At 38.6% G+C, this 21,993-nt stretch overlaps 1 protein-coding gene across 11 annotated transcripts in view; it reads right to left on the bottom strand.

Annotated features, from left to right (window-relative positions):
• Positions 1-1,863: 1,863 nt before the first annotated feature.
• Positions 1,864-21,993, bottom strand: part of MAPK8 (mitogen-activated protein kinase 8) — a 332,992-nt gene continuing 312,862 nt past the window's right edge. For 9 of the 11 annotated variants that reach the window (XM_075423354.1, XM_075423352.1, XM_075423353.1 and 6 more), the window contains 7 exons: positions 17,712-17,877; positions 13,435-13,506; positions 10,834-11,016; positions 9,888-10,012; positions 8,902-8,965; positions 8,054-8,131; positions 1,864-7,039 (listed from right to left, as the gene is read on the bottom strand). In XM_075423354.1, the coding sequence (XP_075279469.1) occupies positions 6,894-7,039; positions 8,054-8,131; positions 8,902-8,965; positions 9,888-10,012; positions 10,834-11,016; positions 13,435-13,506; positions 17,712-17,877 (834 nt within the window). In that variant the 3' untranslated portion in view covers positions 1,864-6,893. Of the gene's footprint in view, positions 7,045-8,053; positions 8,132-8,901; positions 8,966-9,887; positions 10,013-10,833; positions 11,017-13,019; positions 13,092-13,434; positions 13,507-17,711; positions 17,878-21,993 lie in introns of all 11 variants that reach the window. The other 2 variants (XM_075423358.1, XM_075423360.1) reach the window with 2 other exon arrangements.

Genomic DNA, 21,993 nt, shown 5'->3' with positions numbered 1-21,993 from the left:
AACTCTAAGCTTTTCTTAATTGTTTACTAGCTGGGCTAGTAATGCATCAAAATTAAACTTCTGCTCTCAACAGTAATCTCCTGCTTCAGACAAAGGCAGATTGTTTAGATACAATTAATTTCTTGTCTGGCTTTAAAGCAGCAAGGGTAGGGCTACACAATGGACATCTCTAGCAGCAGTGTCTCAGGACAACGTAGTTCAGGTAAGGGTATCACAAATGAAACTGTATCCACTCCAACTGATTAATGGAACTAATCCTTTCCTGGTGGACCGCTGTGCTCCAGCAACATCTATTCCTTTTGTTCATGAGCAATAAATTTCAGGTCCTTTTGAAGATGATCCATTGCAGTAAATAAAGCCTGCAAGAAGCTGCAGACTATCCAGCTCATGCTAAAAACGCACCACAGTAGGATGTTAACACTAAAGCACAGCAACAGGAGCATAATCTTCATTTCCCATCATGGGCAATTATACAAGAAATGGGAACCTCATGGAACACTATGTCCTTATTTGAGGAAGACGATACACTCTTTCCTAGCTCTAACTCCCATTTCTGCGCTTTCTTCCCTGCCACTTCATTTGCCAACTTAAGGATCTGAGAAAGCACTCCTTATTTTGCATACCTTTCACTTATTACAGGCCCCAGTTTAAAGTGACAGCTTTCTTAGCAAGCATTCTCAAGATACAGGTTTGTTATTGATAACAAGACACGACAAAAGGCTCCTGGAATCAGATAGATACATTTTTACCATAGCTTCACCTGTGCAATCTTCCCAGCCTGGAACATCCCTTCCAGTATTAGGCAGGCAAAAAAGTGTAAACACTTTTCAGTGAAAGAAACGCACCAGAAGCATAAGCTTAAAAAAAAAAAATCCAAAGCCAAACAGCAGCATTACATAGTAACAAAAAAATTTCTGTAGGTTTCCATAGCATTTCTAATATGAAAATGAATGCCAATAGCTTATTGAATTATCTACATTCACTAGCAAGTTCCACGCAAGCCAGAAGCACTATGGAGTGTTTTGGTTCTAGGCCTAAGTCACCCGCAGACAAATCCCTGGCAGAGCTAAGACTGTCTCAGGCCTTGTTCTATGTTAATACGTTACTCAGAATTAGCTGCACTTTATGGTAACATATGCAAATAAAAAGAGCATTTGTGAGCCTCACCACATTCCCAGAAGAGCACCTCACACAGGGCTGGTCCCCAGGAACAAAGCCGGCTGCCCTGCACTGCCCCTGGTCACAGTTCCCTTCCCTTACAAACGTACACAGCAGCCGTGTAACAGCACACAGACAAACACTACACAAGGGCACCCTGGAGTCTTTGTTTAAATAAATGCCAAGACCCTGCTGGAAATGAAGGCAATGAGATGCATTATGTTGGGATTTAGCCCCAGTGTAGGAAGTGATCCTGGCACCCAGGTTAGCTCTCCAGTAAGGGCTCTTCAGAAGTCACATCCCTCGGACTTCTCTGAAACTCAGTTTTGAGAAATATCTCCTTGAAGGCACAGGGACTGGGCCCTCCTGTCATACACCAGATGGCCCATGACTTACCTCTTTCTGCAGCGCAGGGTGTCAGCAGCTGTACTACCAGGAAAGAAGGCGGCAAGAGTTGGCAGCAAGGAAGTAAGAACAGATCCCCAGCGGTCACAAACACACTTGGTATTAACAGTCTGTGGCACATCCAAAGCCCATGGGAATGAAGAAATGGAAGAAACAGGTCACACACAAGACAAGACTTTTAAGTACCATTAAAAACAGGTGAAGTCTCAGGAAGGACTGATGCTAATAAGACTGTAGCCTTAATCCATATAAAATCCATTTCAGCCTAGCAGTGAAGAAACACTAAAACCATAGTGGTCAAACTTTTTTTTCTTTATTTAAAATATCATTATAACCAATTGACAGACTAGATAACAATGTATACATTCCAGTGGTGCACATGTAATCACCTATGGCATGAATGAGTAAAAAAACCACGACGTTCTCAGTAATGCCCCACCAACAGCTTATTTGGAGGGAATAAAGGAAAAGCAAGAAAAGGTATCAAATGTGGGGAAGAAAAAAAATTACAGTTTTCCGCAGAATTTTTAATGGTGTATCTTCCCCTTCATATTTCTTGGCATAAAATAAAATTAAGAATATACTTCAAAAGGGGCAGAAGGAATGATCAGAATAATTAGGGTTTTTTTTCTCAACTTTAGTCATAAAAGTTAAAGAACTCTCAAAAATAGACTAGATATTGGGCCTACAAAAGTAATTCATCTGTATGCAAAGCTTACCAAGAATTATTCCTTTTGTAAAATGTAAAGGATGAGCTGACATTACTAGTAAGCTATTTTTACCTACAAAACCAGACTACAATAATAAAATCACCAATTTACAGCTAACACAATATTCTAGATGTACATTTCTGTACACAAGCTATATATTACACATGAACATCTTACGTGAAATATGTAAGAAACATACTTACTGATATTGTCTCAACATTGGCCAATAGGTTTATTTTTCTAAAGGAAGTGTATTTTTCTATTCACATTCAGTGTAGTTCCAAGAGCAAGGGTTAGCTTTGTTTACTTAAGAAACGTAGAAAGTTTGTGTGAGGTAGTTCAAGAAAACCTAGCTTAAATTTTTAACTGCAGAAGTAGAAACACAGTGTGATCTGATTCATAACACGTTTCTGTAATGCAGAGATATCTAAAGAAGAGGAGAAGGGAGAGAAAGAGATCACTTCAAATACCACTTTTATCCAGTGCCCTTAACTAAGAATAAATTAAATGAACTGAAAACTTGGGTAGGCAGCAAAGTCTCGTCATATTTCATTAAAACCCTCTTTATAATCCTATTGAAAAATGCAGACAGCTCTCCTTCAGCTCCAGTCCTCAAACTAAATATGTAAGAACCAAAACATTGATAGGAAAATAAAATGTAACAGCACGGACAAGCTGCTGTCAACAGCAAATAAAACCATATCTAGGAACAGTAATTCACTTCCTTTAGCAACTTGAAACAGTAAGACCAAGTGTAAACCGAACAGTCTTCACCCCTTTCCCCCATAATCTTAACTGAGAAACATTTGATTTCATATGCTTTGGATTACTGGCTGGGTAGGAACTATCCTCCTGTACTTGCTTTTTGATCATTTTTCTTTGTGCAATGTTGAGATACATGTTGTATAGATTAATTATACTCATGCAAACACCTGTCAAGGTGCTTAATTTTTGCTAACGAAACAGCCTGTGTTCAGAGAAGCAATTTTCCATAAATCAGTAACGCTCTACTTACATGGGCACTGCAGCAGTAGCGGGTGCTATTGCCACCTCAAATGCCGCTCACCCCATCGTTCCCTAACTCACGCCTGTGTGCTGGCAGGGTCGCTCACTGAACAATTTATGCCGATTTTGTCTTTGTCTCCAACTGGAGTTCTTACCCAGAAAGACAGTACTGCCTCGACTATAGTCAGGTTCTTCAAAACTAATAAACCGAACCGCACAGCACCTACACAGGGAAAAGTGCCTTGCTGCTCAACTTAGCAGAACGAATGCAACAGAGGTGACCCGGTCACTCAGGGAGGGTAGCGGTGTTCAGCTGATGGGCATTGCTCTAACAGTCCAGCTTATCACACAAACACCTCAACTCTGACCCCACTGTCTTGCATCAACAAAAGACTTCACAGAGCAGTGGTGCAGCACACCGTAACAGTACTAATTTCTCCCCACCGTCTACTTCAAATTCTTGAAGAACCTACTCCTACAAAGGGAGAGGAGCTATTTTATCCTTGATGCCTGCCACAGCTCTGGCCAGAGAAGGCAGAAATTAATCTCATTATTGTCCAACTTTTAACCTCACCTGACATTAGAAATCAGACAGCTCACTGTAATTCAATCCCTAACAACTCCCAATGGATTGAAATGGCCCTAGAAGAGGGAAGTTGCATGCACTTCAGTGAAGCCTGTTGTCATGAGATTTTGGAATCACAGACTCAAATAAAGCTTATTAATACTTTAAGAATAAAGTTGTACAGTGTATTAGATAGTATATGATCTAACAACATAACAAAGACAGCTGAATTCTAGCTACCCATTTGTTTGCTACCTGTGGCAGTGTACAACTATCTCTGAAATAATTTTATATTTCAACAAATAAAAAGGGAAGTTAAGACTAACACGTTGTTGTGACAATTTGGTTACTGGATCTGATTTTCTTGTCTTTGAAATTTGTCATCACTTTAATTTCCCTAAAATGCAGCCAACCGCAAAAAAAAGCAACACTGCTATAAGACGGTGCCAGAAGTGAACTCCAGGTTCCCACAAGCAAAGCTATGACCTTATTAAAACAGTCCCTTTTAACAAAGCTCACTCACACTGCAATGGGTTGCAGTGCACAGTCCTACCCATTCATTAACCCTAGCTTAAAAGAAGGCAAGCTCAATTCTCATTAAAGCTTATGAACTCAGTGAAGTTACTATTGATAGCGCACTGTGGTAAAAGCTTGGTAACTGTTTCATTCAATATTCATTTTAAAAGCAATTTTTCTTTAGGACACTGGGAAGTGACAGCAAAACTTATTTTAAAATTTAAAAGTATTTCAGTCACCACTCATATCCAGAGGGATCCAAAATAAATTCATACAGGAATTATTTACTAAATTCTGTTCTTAACAACACTTACAGGCATCAGAAGTTGATTCTGTCAGTCTTAACTTCATTACACTGGGTTGACCAGATATCATTTGACCCTATATAACAGAGTACTGTTGTATGACCAAAAATTTTGGCTTAATTCACAGCTTAAACTTTGATTAAAAATCACAAAATAGACTGTTCTGTTGGTCCCTGTTCAACTTGAGCAGATTTTCTATGTTCAAGTGCTAGATGAATCCAAACATGTCCTGCCTGTTCTGAGGTAACATACAATTTGGCAGGATCCTGTAAAGATAATTGCCTTCACAAATGTGGTTTAGAAAGGCAATATTGAAATACTGGATACAAGTGAGGAAAGCAGTTACACGCACACAGCACTTACCAGCAGTCTAGCCAGGCCAGGAAAACAACTGTGCAGTTTATCAGTTTAGTCATCTTTGACACATTACCACTCCTTGTATCTCTGTATGTTTTTTAAAAAGGCATGTTAGATATTGCAAGCATTACTATTCACTTCTATTTTTCTGAAACTTACTGCAAAGATAAAACTTTCCTCTTTCAATGAGAACTTCAGAAAGATACCTATTTAACCCAACAAGCAGAAGGAACCACACTGAAGATCATCAGTCATTCCTGGATGACCTCTGTAGCCAGTTATATTATTTGCTTATGCTCTGCACCTGGCAAGACTTCTGTATGTTTTTATGTTCATTTTTGTGAGCATTACTGATTTAAATTCCTCTTCGCTTTCCAATTCACTACACAAAATATGCGTCTACACAGGGCAACCAATTATACAGCCTAGCTTCACCAAAAACCTGCATTTTCCAAAGGAATTCTGAATGATTATTTAACTCCTACACAAACTGAAGTCAGTTATACATAAATCATTCTGTAAATATAAAATGTAAACAGTTAAAATACTTCTGTGACGAGCAGCACCATTTTACATGACTATTTAGTAACTGTGCTATATATTTCAGTATAACTTTTGTTTAAAAAGTGTATTGAAACCTGGAGCTTCAGTGCTGAAAACTACTCAATATTTATGACTTAAAATGAACCATTAATAACATTTCTGCTACACTGGTCTCATGGTGAAATGAAAAAGATAAATATTAATTTATACAGCACTAGTTCTCCCTCCTTTGGATGGCATATATTGCTCACTTAATGCATTGGCTACAGAAATCCTGAGGTTCTCCTACCACTTAATGGTTTTTAGCAGTTACTTTTGGTGGAGAAAGAATAGCTGAATTTTTTTCCCCCTGTTGCATTCATGTCCTTCTCTCTTCTACCCAAAAAGCAGTCATCTTAGTAGACAAAACTAGTAAGAAACAAAACTCCCAAGAATCACGTATTACATGAAAGTATAGCTACAGCATATTCATTTTCCCTCTTGGCAGACTAGACATCCTGGATACACTTTGTTTTGTGTGTATAAAAACAGACTACAGGCTAGAAGTAAACAGGTTATTTGCATTGTTATGTATTATTCATGAAGTATCCTTGTGCTTTACGGCGATCACAAGATTTGGCATGCCACAACTCTGCAGAAAACATCACATTACTTTTTTAGGCTAGATATTTCTGCAGCTTTGAAGATACACTTTGCTTTCTTTAGTTCATAAAACCATTCAGATGAGGTTACTTTGCAAAGGATTACATACAACTTCTCTAAAAAAATTCACGAATTGTTGCTTTTGCTGAAGTGTAGGAAAGTGGCCAAAATGAGAGAGGATTTTGTTCATGGCCAGCACCACAGCAGCATGCCCAAAACTACAGCTGACTGCACTGAATTCTCTCCTCTTCCACCTGGACATGGACATGTGACCAAGCATAAAACTTTGAAGGATATCATGAATAAACATCTGTAGTAAGTTCTAATTAAAAAATTGAAAACCTATAAAATCTTAAATAATTCATTATATGGTAATGACCACAACATTAATATGTACTTTGATAAAACAAATCTTACAAATTCAGTAAAAAAAGATCAGCAGCATAATAGTAAAGCAAATATGCAGATTTTAAAACCACAATAAAAATTATCAGGTGTAATATTTTACAGTTAATTACAGCAAAAAAAGTGGCTGCTTTTAACACAACTTACAGTTTAAAATTACAGCACTTTATGATGAATTCTACGATTAGTTTTGAAAAAACACTCAAAAATACCACTACATTTTAAAGGTGCCCTATTCATGACTAAAAGGACCCCCCTCCCACCCCCCACAAGACCAAGTAGTCATCTACAGCAACCCAGAGGTCCAGCTGAGGTTTCTAGACTGCTGTCTGTATCAGAGGCCAATGTTGGATCTGTTGACATTGAAGACACGTCATTGACAGATGACGATGAAGATGGATGTTGAGAGCCATTGATCATTGCTGCACCTGTGCTATGAGAAACAAAACAGCAAATCAGTTGCAGATACAGTTGCACAGTTCAGTACTTGCATTAGTCTGTCTCTTCCTAATAGTCATTACTTCCCCCTGTTTCAGCAAGATTGAAGAGATGCGTCTCAATCCATTGTCAAAGTCAACGAAACCCACATCTCTAACACTGGGCTTAATAAATGGTATGTTGAGAACCACAGAGCTAACACGGCACAATACCTGTCAAATTACAGTAAATGCCAGTGGCTGAAGGTTAAAAATCACAAACAGAGACAGTAATGCATAAAGCCAGAGCTAAGATACCCGACAAAAGTTTAAGACCCAAAGCTAGAATATATCTTCATATTTTGACAAAGAAAGAAGAGGCCTGGGTTTTTTCCCCATGAGATCCTCCCTTTCAGGCTGGTAAACAGCTGGTGTCCAGCCACATCGCATACATTCAATCTCAGAGACCCAATGATTTTTCATAGTCTGTACTTCAGTGAACTCTAAGCAAAGTCAGCAACAGCTGTCCAACTTTCGCCATCACTAATCAACAGTGCAAACGGAGTCCTATCAACAGCCAGCCAATTGGTACATTTTGCTCCAAAATTCAGCAACAGTTTCTGAAAGCATTCCAGAATTTTCCAACCTAGATATCCTGCTTCATTACTTAATAGACGCAAGTAGTGGTTATTTTATTTGACACTGTACCAGTTACATGTTACACACCTAACCAGATTATGGCAACAGATTACCAGTACATACCAAGATGTTTCTTGAGGACTGAAATGAATGAAGCATCAGTTACACAGGGACAGTAATAGAGGAATTCACCAGATTAATAAAAAGAGATGTCAATCTCATACATTCCATTCAAATAAGCGATATCTCAAAGAGAATTCAAGAGGTTACTGGTCATTTCAGAGTCATATTTTTGAGTTAGGTTACTCTTGGATGTCTTCAATGGGTATATGCCCTCCTGAACTACAACTCTATGTAGCTCTATACTGTGCTTTTATTGTAACCAACCTAAAGGGGCTGGTTGTCCACGTATAACCCCATTCTTGGTTCTCTCCTCCAGGTCCATGACTTCCTTGTATATCAACTCTGAAAATGCAGTGAAGGGAAGGCAAAAAATGAATGTGCAAACCGAAGACTAGATCGATAATACAACCCCCATTAAAACGTATGTTTAAATTTCATAGGTTTTTTACCGTTCAGAATCAGTTTTAAATAACAGGCTGTAAGCTACAGGACAACTGGCAAGTGATATAAAAACATACAGTTCTTTTCTGTTGGAGAAAACACTCCTGCATCTTTTTCAACTGTAGTGGTTTGTCCAGAAGCGTTACCCACCCTAAAAACACCGCGTTATGGTTTCCACAAGGTGACTGAAATGAGCAGGTCTTAAGTTCACTACAAAGGTTCAGCACCTTCGCAGGAGAATTTTTACTGACCGGACAATCAAGAGGTTGTGAAGCACTGATCTATTAACCATAGAATCATTAAGGCTGGAAAAGACCTCTAAGACCATCAAGTCCAACCATCAACCCAACACTACCATGCCTGTTAAACCATGTCCTTAAGTGCCACGTCTACACATTTTTTTAAACACCTCCAGGGATGATGACTCCACCCACTTCCCTAGGCAGCCTTTTCCAATGTCTGACCACTCTTTCAGTAAAGAAATTTTTCCTAATATCCAAACTAAACCTCCCCGGCGCAACTTGAGGCCATTCCACTTGAGCCAATTCCCTTGCCATTCCAAGCAGTTTAAGTAAATACTATTAGGTTGCTCAGAAGAATTTTAATAATAGTAATCGTTGGGGCCTGGCCCACTCCCAAAAGCCTTATTATACTTAAAATGCCCTTCTTACCTTTCCATTCTTCTATCGTGTGCTCCCTCTCATCTAACTGCTTATCTGGTATCTTTGGTGGAGGCTGAAAAAAAGCAATCACAAGAGATACAAAACCAGAATAAAGGAAAAATGAAAGCAAACACTCCGAATATAAACCTGATTTAAAAATACTGTATTTACATGGTCATATATTCTCTCAGTGGCCTATTTTCTAGATGCTGCTACACGTTTTAAAGTTCTTCCAATTAACAGATTTGCTTACATTACTGTAATAATTAAAATAGAAACTGAACAGTCTGGTAAAAGAGCTCTTAAGTGCAGCAGTCTCCAGACCAACCAGCCTTTTTTACCTACTTACTGTTAATTACTAAATTTTCCCTCTAGCTATTACAGGTCAGTGGAATTCTAATCACATCATTTACATCAAGCATTTTTTTCTGTTCTTAGGAGGCTATCACCAACCACCTTTCTTTTTTAAAAAATGACACTTCTCATAACCTGAAGTTGTCCTGAAATTAGTTTAAGAAAATTTTCAATCAAACCCTTTGTTCATTAGCATTAATAATTGAAATCTCAAGACCTTGTACTCAGATTTTGCTGAAACACTTATTTTCTAGTTTAAGAGTACCATCAACTGCTACAACTAATGAAAATAATTCTCTTGCCCAGGAGTAAATACCTCAGAATCCTATCAAGGGCACTGAAACAACCGAAGCTCGTAAACTAGAACCCTATATAAAACTCAGATGTGTTACTACATGTCCAAGAGATTATATGGAACAATACATGAACACACAGATACAGGTACTTCGGTTTGTGGACATTCCTAATACTATTTCTAATAAACTTGTCTATCAATGTCAACAAATATGATTACAGCTCAGTTAGGCTTCTAGTGAAATGTGTAGATTATGCAATCATCTTCCTTCAAGTAGTTATATCAAGATCACAAGTTTGCTTTAGTGCAGTACCTTCCTAATCAGAGACCTAGAACAAGAACTTACAGCTTCTGCTTCTGATGGATCATACCAAACATTGATGTACGGGTGCTGCAGAGCTTCATCCACAGAGATTCTTTTAGAAGCATCTATAACCAGCATTTTTGATAACAAATCCCTTGCTTGACTTGCTGCAAAAGTGAAATTTTCTATTTAGACTAGTGCCATATGTAGTGCACAAAATACTGTATTCCAAAGCTATGAGGAGAGGAGACCCAGAATAAACATATTCCAGTTTAACATCTATGCAACCCTTGCATAATTTGGGGTTTAGGAAAGTAGTTCATTTGATGGGAAAAAACATTGCAGAGAATAACACAGGTGAGAAAGGAGTTGGACATGTTTGGCTACACATTTTCACATATAGTGCCCCTTGGTACGACATCCTGGTGTGAAATGTAGCTCAGCTGGCAGTACAGCCTTGTCTGGAATAGCAGTGAGCAAGCACTGACTACCCCTCTCTCACAGTTTATGGGAAAAAAACTGTCATGTACTGTTAGTCACAGAAAATATGGTGAGTCTGTGACTCCACCGAGTAGGTGACTTTTAGAACCAATAAGTTATTTCAGTAACTACAGGATATCTATGCATTATGAATACGAACCCTTTATTTTCATCCCTAGAGAAAGGTGATCTGCTCTGCCTACACAACTTCTATTCCACCTTCCCCCCACTCTTCTCTAAATCATGCTGGCGTCTGTCACTGAGAGGAATAGATGTATTTACTTTTCTTTATAAATGTATGTCCAGAATAGGAGCTGTTTCAGAGAAGATGAGAAAGTGGAAGTAAGTGTATGCCAGCACATTCATCCACTCCCATGATATAAATAATGCAGTATTTAAATCCTTAGCGGGATGATTTTATAGTGAACAAAACCAAGCTACATTTCTGTTCAATATATCACACTTTTAAAACTTTTAAAATACACACCACACAGAAGATAGACCTTACCTTTAAGCTTATTGTGTTCAGAGTCAGCTGGGAAAAGAACATCTGGGAAGAGTTTTTCAAAACTATATCCTGCATACTTAGGTCTGTTTTCCACGTAAGTTCGGACTGTAGGCTGTAATTTCTTCATAAATTCAGGGCATGGTGTTCCTAGCTGCTCTATAACTTTATTCCATTGATCAATATCTAAGGTTATGCAGCTAAGAAAAACATCGTGTCTGATTTTCAGCTAGAAAATTACGTTAAAATGACACGAAATAACCAACAGAGAGAAAACACAGACAATTATAATCAAATATCAAGTTCATCATCATTAATCAGGACTACCTTCTAAGAGAAAACAGTGAAACAAAGCAAGATGACGATAGTGTAGTCAAGGCAACGTGTATTTTACTCAAAATTATAATTAACTAGCAAAGGATATACTTCTGAGAAACAGAGAAAATTAAAAGACTCACAAAATGTATTAAATGAATTTAAATAAAGGTGTTTGTTCTGGAGAAGAACTCACTGCCTGATCTGAACATATATTCACAGTAGTCAGACTACTACATATCACCAAGGCACTCATGAGAATTACCTTGTGTAGGTGCTCTGTCCCTCATTCTCACTATGGTATCACAGCCCAGCCCTGGACTCTCACACCAGCAATCTCTCACTGACAACACACGACACTGAGCACCAGTGGGCAAACAAAGGATGAAATCTTGGCCCACACAGGGAAATGATGATTTTGTCACAGACTTGAATGCAGAAGATAAAGACTTTCAAGGATGCATAAGGAACACCTTAGTGAAAAGTTTACACGAGGTAAAGGGGAGACTGACCAGCCCAGGGCAGAAGAATTTAATACATATTACCAGAAAAAAGAAAAAGCAATGTTTGGCTCAGGAATTCCTAGTGGCAGATGGTTAGATACTTGGGGAGAGCTCAGGTAAGATTTTAAATAAGCTTATCTCATTCATATATTCTCCCCAACTTTTTCTTTTTGGCTACCATCAAAGACTGGATACTGGGCTATCTAAACCTTCAGTTGGATGTAGCAGGCCGCCTCTTATGCTCTCAAAACTTAACAGCAGACATTTATGTAAGGATTTTCAAGCTCTACAGTGCTTTAGTACAGACCTTGAAGAAAATGTATTTACATTGTATGGCACTGAGTCTAAACTGAAAAGCCACACTAGCAAACCAGATGCATAAAGGTAAGCATGGGGCAGATCCTGCAATAACAGAGCTGTGTGAAAATAAGGATGCCCAGGATGTCCTCATTGTGCCTCCAAATCTTCACCCAATCTTCACTCCTAAACGGTATTATATCTATTATTAAACAGTTAACCTGCAGCAAAAGCAGGAAAGGTTTCTGACGACATCTAAATAACTGGAGTGTAACTACTAGTAAAACAAATACGATGCCAAACGCCACTAATTTTAGCAATGATCCAGAGGTTTCAGCTCTACTTGCTTGGAGCAGACCTTTTGTCTGAAGTATCGTTCACAGGACAACCCATACAGGTACCACCAAGAAGTTCATGCAATAGAAAGACCGAAGTGCCAGATATTTCTTAAAGCTGTTCGCAGGATCATTTCTGCATACAAAAATATAAAACTCCAGAGTGTAACTAATGAAGCTGGTTAGGTATTTTTTGTAAACATTTCCTACAAAACGTAAAGAATAATAACTGCTCTAACACACAAGAACTAGCACGCTCTGGTACTAAACAAGAGTGTAAGTTATTACATAAAAATGATCTCCAAAGCAAAAATCAATGCACGTGAACCAGTAAAACACCACCTAAATAAAAAAACAAAAAATCTGTCTTAAATGTGACAACAACCAAATGCAATGGATAGACACTATATTAAACCGGAAGAAGAAAAAAAGAGAAAAAAAAAAAAGGAAAAGGGAAAAAGAAGCCTGTTTGCCCAAGTGGTATTTTGCTCATCTTGCTTAGTATTAATCTCTAAGGACAGCCACACACGCTATTACTCTGTTGCAAGTTTGCTTTAAGTGCTACAACTGTAGACATCTTTGCAGCTCTGGAACCAAAATAATGCACTTGCAAACTGTATTTTGAAAAGGCAGTTTAAAACCAGTATTTTAAAAATTAGGACCACCTTAATCTGGAACTATATTGCTGCAGTATCTTTTGACCTTTTACAACTACATCCCAGGCCAAAGGTAAGGATACGATCTGTACCAGGAAATAAAACACCACCTTTGATCATTTCTCCCATGATGCACCCAACTGACCAAATGTCAACTGAAAACAAAATGCAATGATATTAACATAAAAGATAATTATTAAAGTAAAAAAAAAAATAAATTTTGACACACACACGAAATGACTATAAAAAGCGTGTATAATGAAAATGAGTGAAGGTCAATGTATGCTAACTACAGGACCAGCAGAGACTATGTCCTACTGCTAGGTGCAGCCTGAGTACAAATGAAGTTCTTCATTTTTTTAAGTGTATCACAAGAAAAATTCATGTTCATTTAATAAAAAAAATAAATTGTACAATATGCATTTTCATGACACAACATCAATAAAAAGGTTAATCACTTCCTAACTAATTCAACCTGCTGCAGCAGCACAAGGATACAGTCCCTTCCTGGAAAGAGGATTTTGTGGCAAACCATTTCGCCCATAATGCACCCCACAGACCATAAATCCACTATGTTTGTAGCACAAAAAGAAGGAAAAGCAAAGCAAACGGTCATTTAAAATTAAAAAAAGCGTAACATGACTGCATCCTATAAACTGCAGAGACAGCAGAGGAAGAATAGCAAGTCTTTCTACTAATCAATGAAAACACTTTAAAAATACACTGTATATGAGGATTAGCTTTTAACTGTCTCAAATACAAGGCAGAAAAACACCCTTTTGTTTAACATAGTGCTAAAGCAAGAGCAAGCGCTAGAGCAGAGAGAGAGATATGCATCAAGCAAAGTAAAGTCCTTCAAGCTCTGAGGCTTGCAAAGCTACCTCTGCCAAGACACTAGATCGGAACATCAAAGATAACTATTTCTTGAAGGTAATTCCATTGTAGTTGTAGGAATAATTTTAAAAGTAGCAAAGTAAACTGACCTTTAAAAATACTGTGTATCTACACAGTTTATACATTTAGGAGGAGAATTAATTGATTATTACACAGGAATTAAAATTCGCTATCAAATATTTCCTAAAAAGTCAGATTATCATGCATCTCTCTCTCTCTCCCTTTAAATGAAAAGCAAACACAATCAGTAAAAGATCACTTTTAGAGGATCAGTTAGTGACAATATTAGTATGCTCCTAAAAGATTTTCAATTAAAATTATTTGTTTAAAAATATTTGGCCAGTTCTGCTGAAACAACATCTTTTACAAACAAAAAACTCAAAAGCAATTTTTTTGGTATGAAATACACATTTTTTACATTGCCTTAAAATAAATCACTCAGGAGACATATTCAAAGATGCACAAGTTTGTTTTTTACAAGTATGCCAATTTCTTTTGTGGTAGCTTTCAGAGATACTGTTAACTCTGTATGCAAAAGTTTTCTTGAAGTCAAAATAATGAGTTTGTATTATTATGAATACTTGTATGTCAAACACGACACTGGAATTTCAGTTAAGCAGATAAGAAGGAGACTGAAATGAGAACAATTGTATACTTAAAATAACATGTAAAGTTCTGAAGGAGTTGAATAACGTCAAGCAAACAACGTTGCTTCTTATTGAAAATATTCCTTCCCCCTTATTTACAAGCTCCTCTAAAATAGTATCTAAATCGTATGATAGGAGATCATAGCTGTACATGCTAACAGGTCAAAATTAAGGGCCTGGTTAATTTAAAAAATGATTGTCAACATTTTATGATTAGTGGTGTTTTTTCTTTAAAAATTCTTCTCAAATAAAGAAAAATACATATTCTTTGGCTTAGAGACCCAAAGATTTGAAGCCAAGTTTTGCATTTGACTTTTTAAATAAAATTCTGAATGCTTTTTCACCTGCAAAACAATCTGCTACCATCACTAACCAAAATATACCCAAATCTAATGTAATTAGTTTGTGTCCAACATGATAAAAACAACACCCATAAATACATGGAGAAGTCTGGGAAAAGAAATAACGTAAGTCAATAACATATCTTCACGCCTCAGAAGACAAATTACTTCAGAGTTTAAGAAAAACATTGGAAACAATTCCTCTGGTCACCCTACAAAACCAAACTCGTGATGTTTGGGGGTGTTTTGGTTTGCCGCTTTCATTAATCAAACAAAACCTGTCTACTTACAGGTCTCTAACTCCTGTGAATACTTTTAGAGAAGACTGAGTAAAATCTTATTACAGACTTGAAAAATCTTTTTAAAAATCTACTACTTGTCATACAGAATGTATTTTATTCATAAAAACCCTGGAGTGAACTTACAATTTTCTATAATTCTATTAAGAAAAAACGCCATGTGAAAATGAAGTTCAAACCCAGTGTACATACTAGGAAACTTAAAAGCAGTAGTTTCAGAGGATTTGGGGCCTTCCTTGTTTTTCAGTGCTTCCTTTCTGATAGCCATGCACATAACAGATTTATGTGCAGTTAATTGTGAACAAACAGTTTTGGTGTCCTTCAGTTCTGAATTTCTTGAGCTGCAAGACTTGGTTTCTTTGTGTAATATACCTAATGTGCTCTACCTCCTCCAGTATCAAAACCTATGTAGGGGTTAACTCCATAATCAGTCTAAGATCTTTGCTTTTTTTAAAACAATTAAAGATTTCATATGTGCGTAGTATAATACCAAAAGAATAGTACTCTGCAGTATGCACCTCAGTCATCAAAACATATATTGCAATCTTCCTATCTAAGTTAAGCATGGGACTCTGTTCAATTAAACTAAATGTTAATGTTAACCATTAGTTAGCTCACAAATTTTCAATATTGAACTCTAAAATAAATAAGTTAACTTTTAATTTAACTATGGGTTTAAAGGGCTTAAATAGGCATCACGGCTAACAAGTGAGGATCCTGGACGGCCTGTAGTTCTTACTGTAAGACCATCCTTTACAGCCGCCTCCCTCCCGCGCTCCACAACCCTGCCTCCCTGGCAGCAACTGAGGAGAGTCACAGTCTATGTAAATAGCCTTTTAACGACGACAGCACATATGGAAATACAGATTGTCTTCTGATTCAGTCAGGCAACAGATTTACTTTTACGTTCTCCAAAAGTGTCATTCTCAACTCAGTGACCACGTCATTGGTTTTGGGGAAGACATGATAGTTTTTCATATGAAATTAAATCTTTATTTATATTCTGCTGCACAACACAATTCACGCTTGCTTAAGGAACAGGGTTGTCACTAGCATGACAGGGTGACAACTCCAATAATAACCTAAGTGACATTTCGGGGGGGGGGGGTGGTGGAAGACAGACAAACTTAAATGCATGCTTTCTATAAAATTTTAGCAGTTTAAAAAAATAACTTTAAGCTTGCTCCACTGAACCTGACTTTTAAATTATGGGAAAAACAGCCAACTATGGACGCCATCTGAAGGAATGTACATCCTCTCATGCTCACTAACGATCCAAGTAGAAACAAAAAATACAGCCTTGCAAAAAAAGATCTGTTCTTGTTCCTTTGAGCTGGCTTCTTTCATTGTCAACAGACAGAAGTTATTCTTCTTGGCTTTTATAAAATGACAACAAAACCAACTCTCTCTGCACACAGCAACTATCACCTACCCACAACCTGAAGTCACTTGCTGTAACAGTATGCAGTTGCCATGGAAGTTTGCAGACTATACTAAAGAATCCTGAAAAGCTGAGCAAGCCCCAGTTCTGTCAGTAACCTGAGGCGCCATGCCCCACATCATCAGGAGACAGCTAACAAAGCCTCGAGCATCACCGCATCTCAGGGGCCTTACTGGAGAACTAATCAAAACAAGGCCTACAATACCTTCAGCGAACGGTGAGCTCTCTACTCTGTGTCTGCCTGAGGTGGAGACACCTACTGAGCTGAACCGACCACAGTGACAGTGGATTGGTGAAATGGCAGCACAACTGGGGCTGCTACAACAGAGTTTCAGGAATGACATGTTGCCTCCTTTGGTTTCCTAAAGGATACTAGCTGTTTCATTCAGAAGATGCAAAGAAATGCACTTCATCGTGTGTTTCCCTCAAATGCTGTATCTTTTCCTTATTTTCTTGTAGAAGACCCTGAGAGAAGGGCCACAGCATGAGTGTAAAGAGAAGGGAAATGTATGCAAGCAGATGGACAAAATAAACAAATTTTCTTGTCATGTACCTCAAAGAATCTACGATGCTTCATGACAGTACTCTGCATTCTTTACTCAAGTATATTACTGAATTTTTCTTCAGGAACATTAAGAACCTGGTGCACCAGGTTTAAAGTAGGCTGGTTTTAATAAAAAGTAATGCCACAGTAGGTAGCTGTAGCTTGTTTGTTCCTCAGTACCCTTTAAGCTCTCTACATCCTGCAAGACTATATTGCATACAGTTATTTAAACATTAAATTTAGGACACCCGTTTACCGATGAATTACAATTTACATCCGCATCAGGAATAAAGTTAGGTGAAGGTATATCCAGGTATATACCATGTATTAAGAAAATGTATTTCCGGTTCTTCCCGGATGAAACTTACAACTACCAAGCAAGTTATTTAATTTTTTAAACAAACAAGGCCCTCAATTTCTTCTCCTGTTAAACGCAAACATTTCTAATGGGTTGAGTTGAATAAACAAATCAGTGTATCCAGAAACTGCATTTTTATCACAACTCTAATTTATAAAATTTCTACAGCTTGAAAAAAAACATTAACATGTAAAATGTGGTGTGCCAAACAAAAAATAAAGCTATGCCAAAGAAAGACTATATTTGCTGACCGTTTTCTTTGTATCCCATCCCTAGGATGACCTCTGGTGCTCTGTAGTAACGAGTCACTACATAAGGCGTCATCATAAAACTAGTTCCTGCAGTTCTGGCCAGTCCAAAGTCAAGAATCTTCAAAGTGCAGTCTGACTTTACTACTATATTACTGGGCTTTAAATCCTTTAAAAAGAAACATCATATATGACTGCTAAGACAAGTACAAAGTACTCTGCCGTTCACATTTTTAAAAGAATACTACTGACATTAAACCCCACATATACAACCAAGTTATTGCTGTAACTACAGTTCCTTTTCCCCTTGCATTAATTCACGTGCATTCAGCAGACTATAGATTTAATTCCTTTATTGTGCTTGTAGACTTATATAGCACTTAAAGAAGGAAAATACAACCAGCATTACAAGATAAGTTAGCAATGTCTCAAAAAATATCAGGTTAGTAAGAAATGTTAGCTCTGAAGAAAAGTCTAGAAATTGCTCACTGGAACAACGGTGTTTACTACGATGCAGAACACACACGTAACATGGCAACTGGTGAAATAATTTGATGCAATAACCATCTTGATACAAGAATTATTAAAATTATAACATCAATGTAAGAAGTAAAAGGCTTCTTTGCTAGTTGAGGCTGCATTATTACCTCTTTTGAGCCGATGCAGGTGTTTCTCCGAACAGGAAGGAAATCCCCATGCTCACACAGATACAGTTTCCCATTTAGGATTCGGTTCTATATTAATTTTGGCAACCAAACCCAAAAGGGCACCATTGAAAAACTGCCAGAAATTAACACAGTCATTAAACTGGAGTGGAAAATGCCCTGATACAGCTTCAGATCATTTTAGTTAGAAACTTGGTAAGTGTATTCTCTTCACTTGAGCCCTAAAACCACATTGACAACGGTGGCTTCACATCATCTATTTATATGGACACTACTCAGATATACTCTGTTATCTCAGGAGGATCTTACATACATCTGAATGTCACACAGCAAATATTACAGAGTAACTTCAGAATAACTTTGCCACCATAAAATCATTCATAGCTCATAGGCTGACACAGGTAAGGCTTGGATCCTTTCTGCCTACGCTCTACTAAGATTAACGAGAGGAAAACCCGAGATGCGACAGAAGACTCCAGCATTTGAGCTGCAGGCATTTGATAAGTAGCCCTATCTTTCACTATTTCATAAAGCCACTTTTGAGCCTATCTGCAAGGTATACGTGGTATTCACTTGTATTTGTTCGTCTTTCAGCAAACTCCTCAGAAAGCTAAGAAAGCTGCATTAATGACAGAGAGGAAACCAGAAAAAGAGTTCCAGAACAGAATTTTAATGTGTAAAAGTCTTGCATACTTACATATTCACACATGCAATTCCAAACATGCACAAAGACTCTGCAGACAACTTTGCTTAAAAGATCCTCAAACGCCATGAATTAATTCAAGTATGATAAGGTATTCCAGCTATTTCATGTGCAAGTTTCAGATTCTGCTACAAACCTGTTTATTATCAGCTTTATTTTTATACAATTCTATTATTTGGAGGATGTTCATTGCAGAATCACAGCATTAACTATACAGTCATCCTTCCCAAAACTGCAGGATTAACACTGAAAATGTTATGAGATCTTCTCTTTGTAAGACAAAAATCACTATAAGAACAAAAAGCAAAAGCTTACAGACAACTGTCCATCCTTAATTTCTGAACATCATGTAGCTGTCATGAAGCCTAGGAATACACTGTAATTTGGAATACAGAACTATCTTTGAAAATGATGGAGATAAGAGTTGACTTACACTGCATCCAAATTCATGTCAAACCAATACCTCTTACATTTTAAATAAGCAAGGACTCAAAAGCTTCTAAAGAGCGATCAAGTTAGTTAGGCTGTATAAATATATCCAGAATCTACAGCAGAAGGTATCTTGCCTAACCTCAAAAACGAAAAACGTCAGTGCCTAAAAACAGAGATCATTCACGGCCATCTCCCTGTTAACCACACTGGGAAAGAGGGGCATCTCTGGAGGGTAATTCATGGCTTCTATGGGCTTTTCTCTTTCTAAAGAAAGATTTGTGAGAAGGTCTTTCATAATTAGGTACCTTTGTTAAGAGCTCAAAATCAGGCAGAATACAATGTTTCAGAGTCTCCACGCAAGATTAATAAGACACTTTGTGTCCTTCAGGAAGTCAGTGAGGCACAACTGCAACGCTGATCATTCATCCTCCTCAGACCGTGAAATATAAATGAACATGTATTTCTACACTTGCTGGAAACTGTCTCTACAAAGTGTTTTGAAAACAGTAATTTTCGTTTGCCAACATCTGTTAAAGTTGGCATAAACCTATAGTCAAATCATCATCACCAAGATCAAATCTTTATCCACTGATGCAGCAGCTCAGCATGCCCCCTAAACTTATAGGTGAAATTGTCTGCAACTTTGTGTTTGGTCTCTGCCTTGTTCTGTGCCGCTACTTTGCTATCAAAAAATTACTTCTTTCTATGGCAGGTAGTATGCAATGCTACAGGCACATATACAGATTGTTATAATTTCAGTCTTTCAGCAAACCTTGAAAAAGTTAGAGATGCTGAGATTAGCACAGCTGTCTTAGAAGTTGAAGAACTCAGTTAAAAACCATGTGAAACTACCAACACTAAAAAAAGCTAAAGCTTTAGAGGACACTAAAGAAGTACACTACATTCATAGCCAGAACACTGCTCCACGGGCAGCCACAGTAGTGCAGACTGTTGAAACTAGTCAGTCCTTAAACACAGAATCACAGAATGGTAGGGGTTGGAAGGGACCTCTGTGGGTCATCTAGTCCAACCCCTCTGCCGAAGCAGGGTCACCTACAGCAGGCTGCACAGGACCTTGTCCAGGTGAGTCTTGAGTATCTCCAGGGAAGGAGACTCCACCACCTCTCTGGGCAGCCTGTTCCAGTGCTCCGCCACCCTCAGAGGGAAGAAGTTCTTCCTCCTGTTCAGACGGAACTTCCTATGCTTCAGTTTGTGCCCATTGCCCCTTGTCCTGTCACTGGGCACCACTGAAAAGAGTCTGGACCCATCCTCCTGACACCCACCCTTGAGACATTCATAAGCATTTATTAGGTGCCCTCGCAGCCTTCTTTTCTTCAGGCTGAACAAGCCCAGCTCCCTCAGCCTTTCCTCGTAGGAGAGACGTTCCAGTCCCCTCATCATCCTCGTAGTCCTCCTCTGGACTCTCTCCAGTAGCTCCTCATCTTTCCTGAACTGGGGAGCCCAGAACTGCACAAAGTACTCCAGATGGGGCCTCACCAGGGCAGTGTAGAGGGGAAGGAGAACCTCCCTCGACCTACTGGCCACACTCCTAATGCATCCCAGGATCGCATTAGTTTTCTTGGCAGCCAGGGCACACTGCTGGCTCATGGTCAACTTGTCGTCCACCAGGACACCCAGGTCCCTCTCAGGGGGGGGATGTGTGCATCCTGAGCTTCCCTAGGAGGATGTTATGGGAGACTGTGTCAAAAGCCTTGCTGAAGTCGAGGTAGACAACATCCACTGCTCTCCCCTCCTCTACCCAGCCAGTCATGCCATCGTAGAAAGCTGTCAGATTGGTCAAGCGTGATTTCCCCTTGGTGAATCCATGATGACTACTCCTGATAACCTTCTTTTCCTCCACTTGCTTGATGATGACCTCCAGGATAAGCTGCTCCATCACCTTTCCAGGGATGGAGGTAAGGCTGACCGGCCTGTAGTTCCCTGGATCCTTCTTATTGCCCTTTTTGAAGATTGGAGTGACAATGGCCTTTCTCCAGTCCTCAGGCACCTCTCCTGTCCTCCAGGACCTCTCAAAGATGATGGAGAGTGGCTCAGCAATGACATCCGCCAGCTCCCTCAGCACTCGTGGGTGCATTCCATCAGGGCCCATGGATTTGTGGGTGTCCAGATTGCTTAAGTGATCCATCGCGCAGTCCTTGACCAAGGGAAAGTCGTCCTCTTTGTAGGCTTCTTCTCTTACCTCCGGGGCCTGGGATTCCTGAGGGCTGGCCTTGGCACTGAAGACTGAAGCAAAGAAAGCATTCAGTAGCTCTGCCTTCTCTGCATCCTCCGTTACCAGGACACCCGCCTCATTCAGCAGCGGCCCCACATTGTCCCTAGCCTTCCTTTTGCTACTGATGCAGTTGAAGAAGCCCTTGTTGTTGTTGTTACATAAAGTAATTAGCTTTAGATATCAAGCACAGTGGTGCTGAAAGCCCAGAAGAGTGGTATAGTTACCGTTGTAGCCACACGGTCTGTATGAAAT

The sequence above is a fragment of the Opisthocomus hoazin genome, chromosome 6 (genome assembly GCF_030867145.1).
Source record: "Opisthocomus hoazin isolate bOpiHoa1 chromosome 6, bOpiHoa1.hap1, whole genome shotgun sequence".
In the NCBI taxonomy this organism is placed as follows: domain Eukaryota; kingdom Metazoa; phylum Chordata; class Aves; order Opisthocomiformes; family Opisthocomidae; genus Opisthocomus; species Opisthocomus hoazin.
Note: the sequence above shows the minus strand (reverse complement) of the source record. Positions and strands in the feature narration are given on the sequence as shown.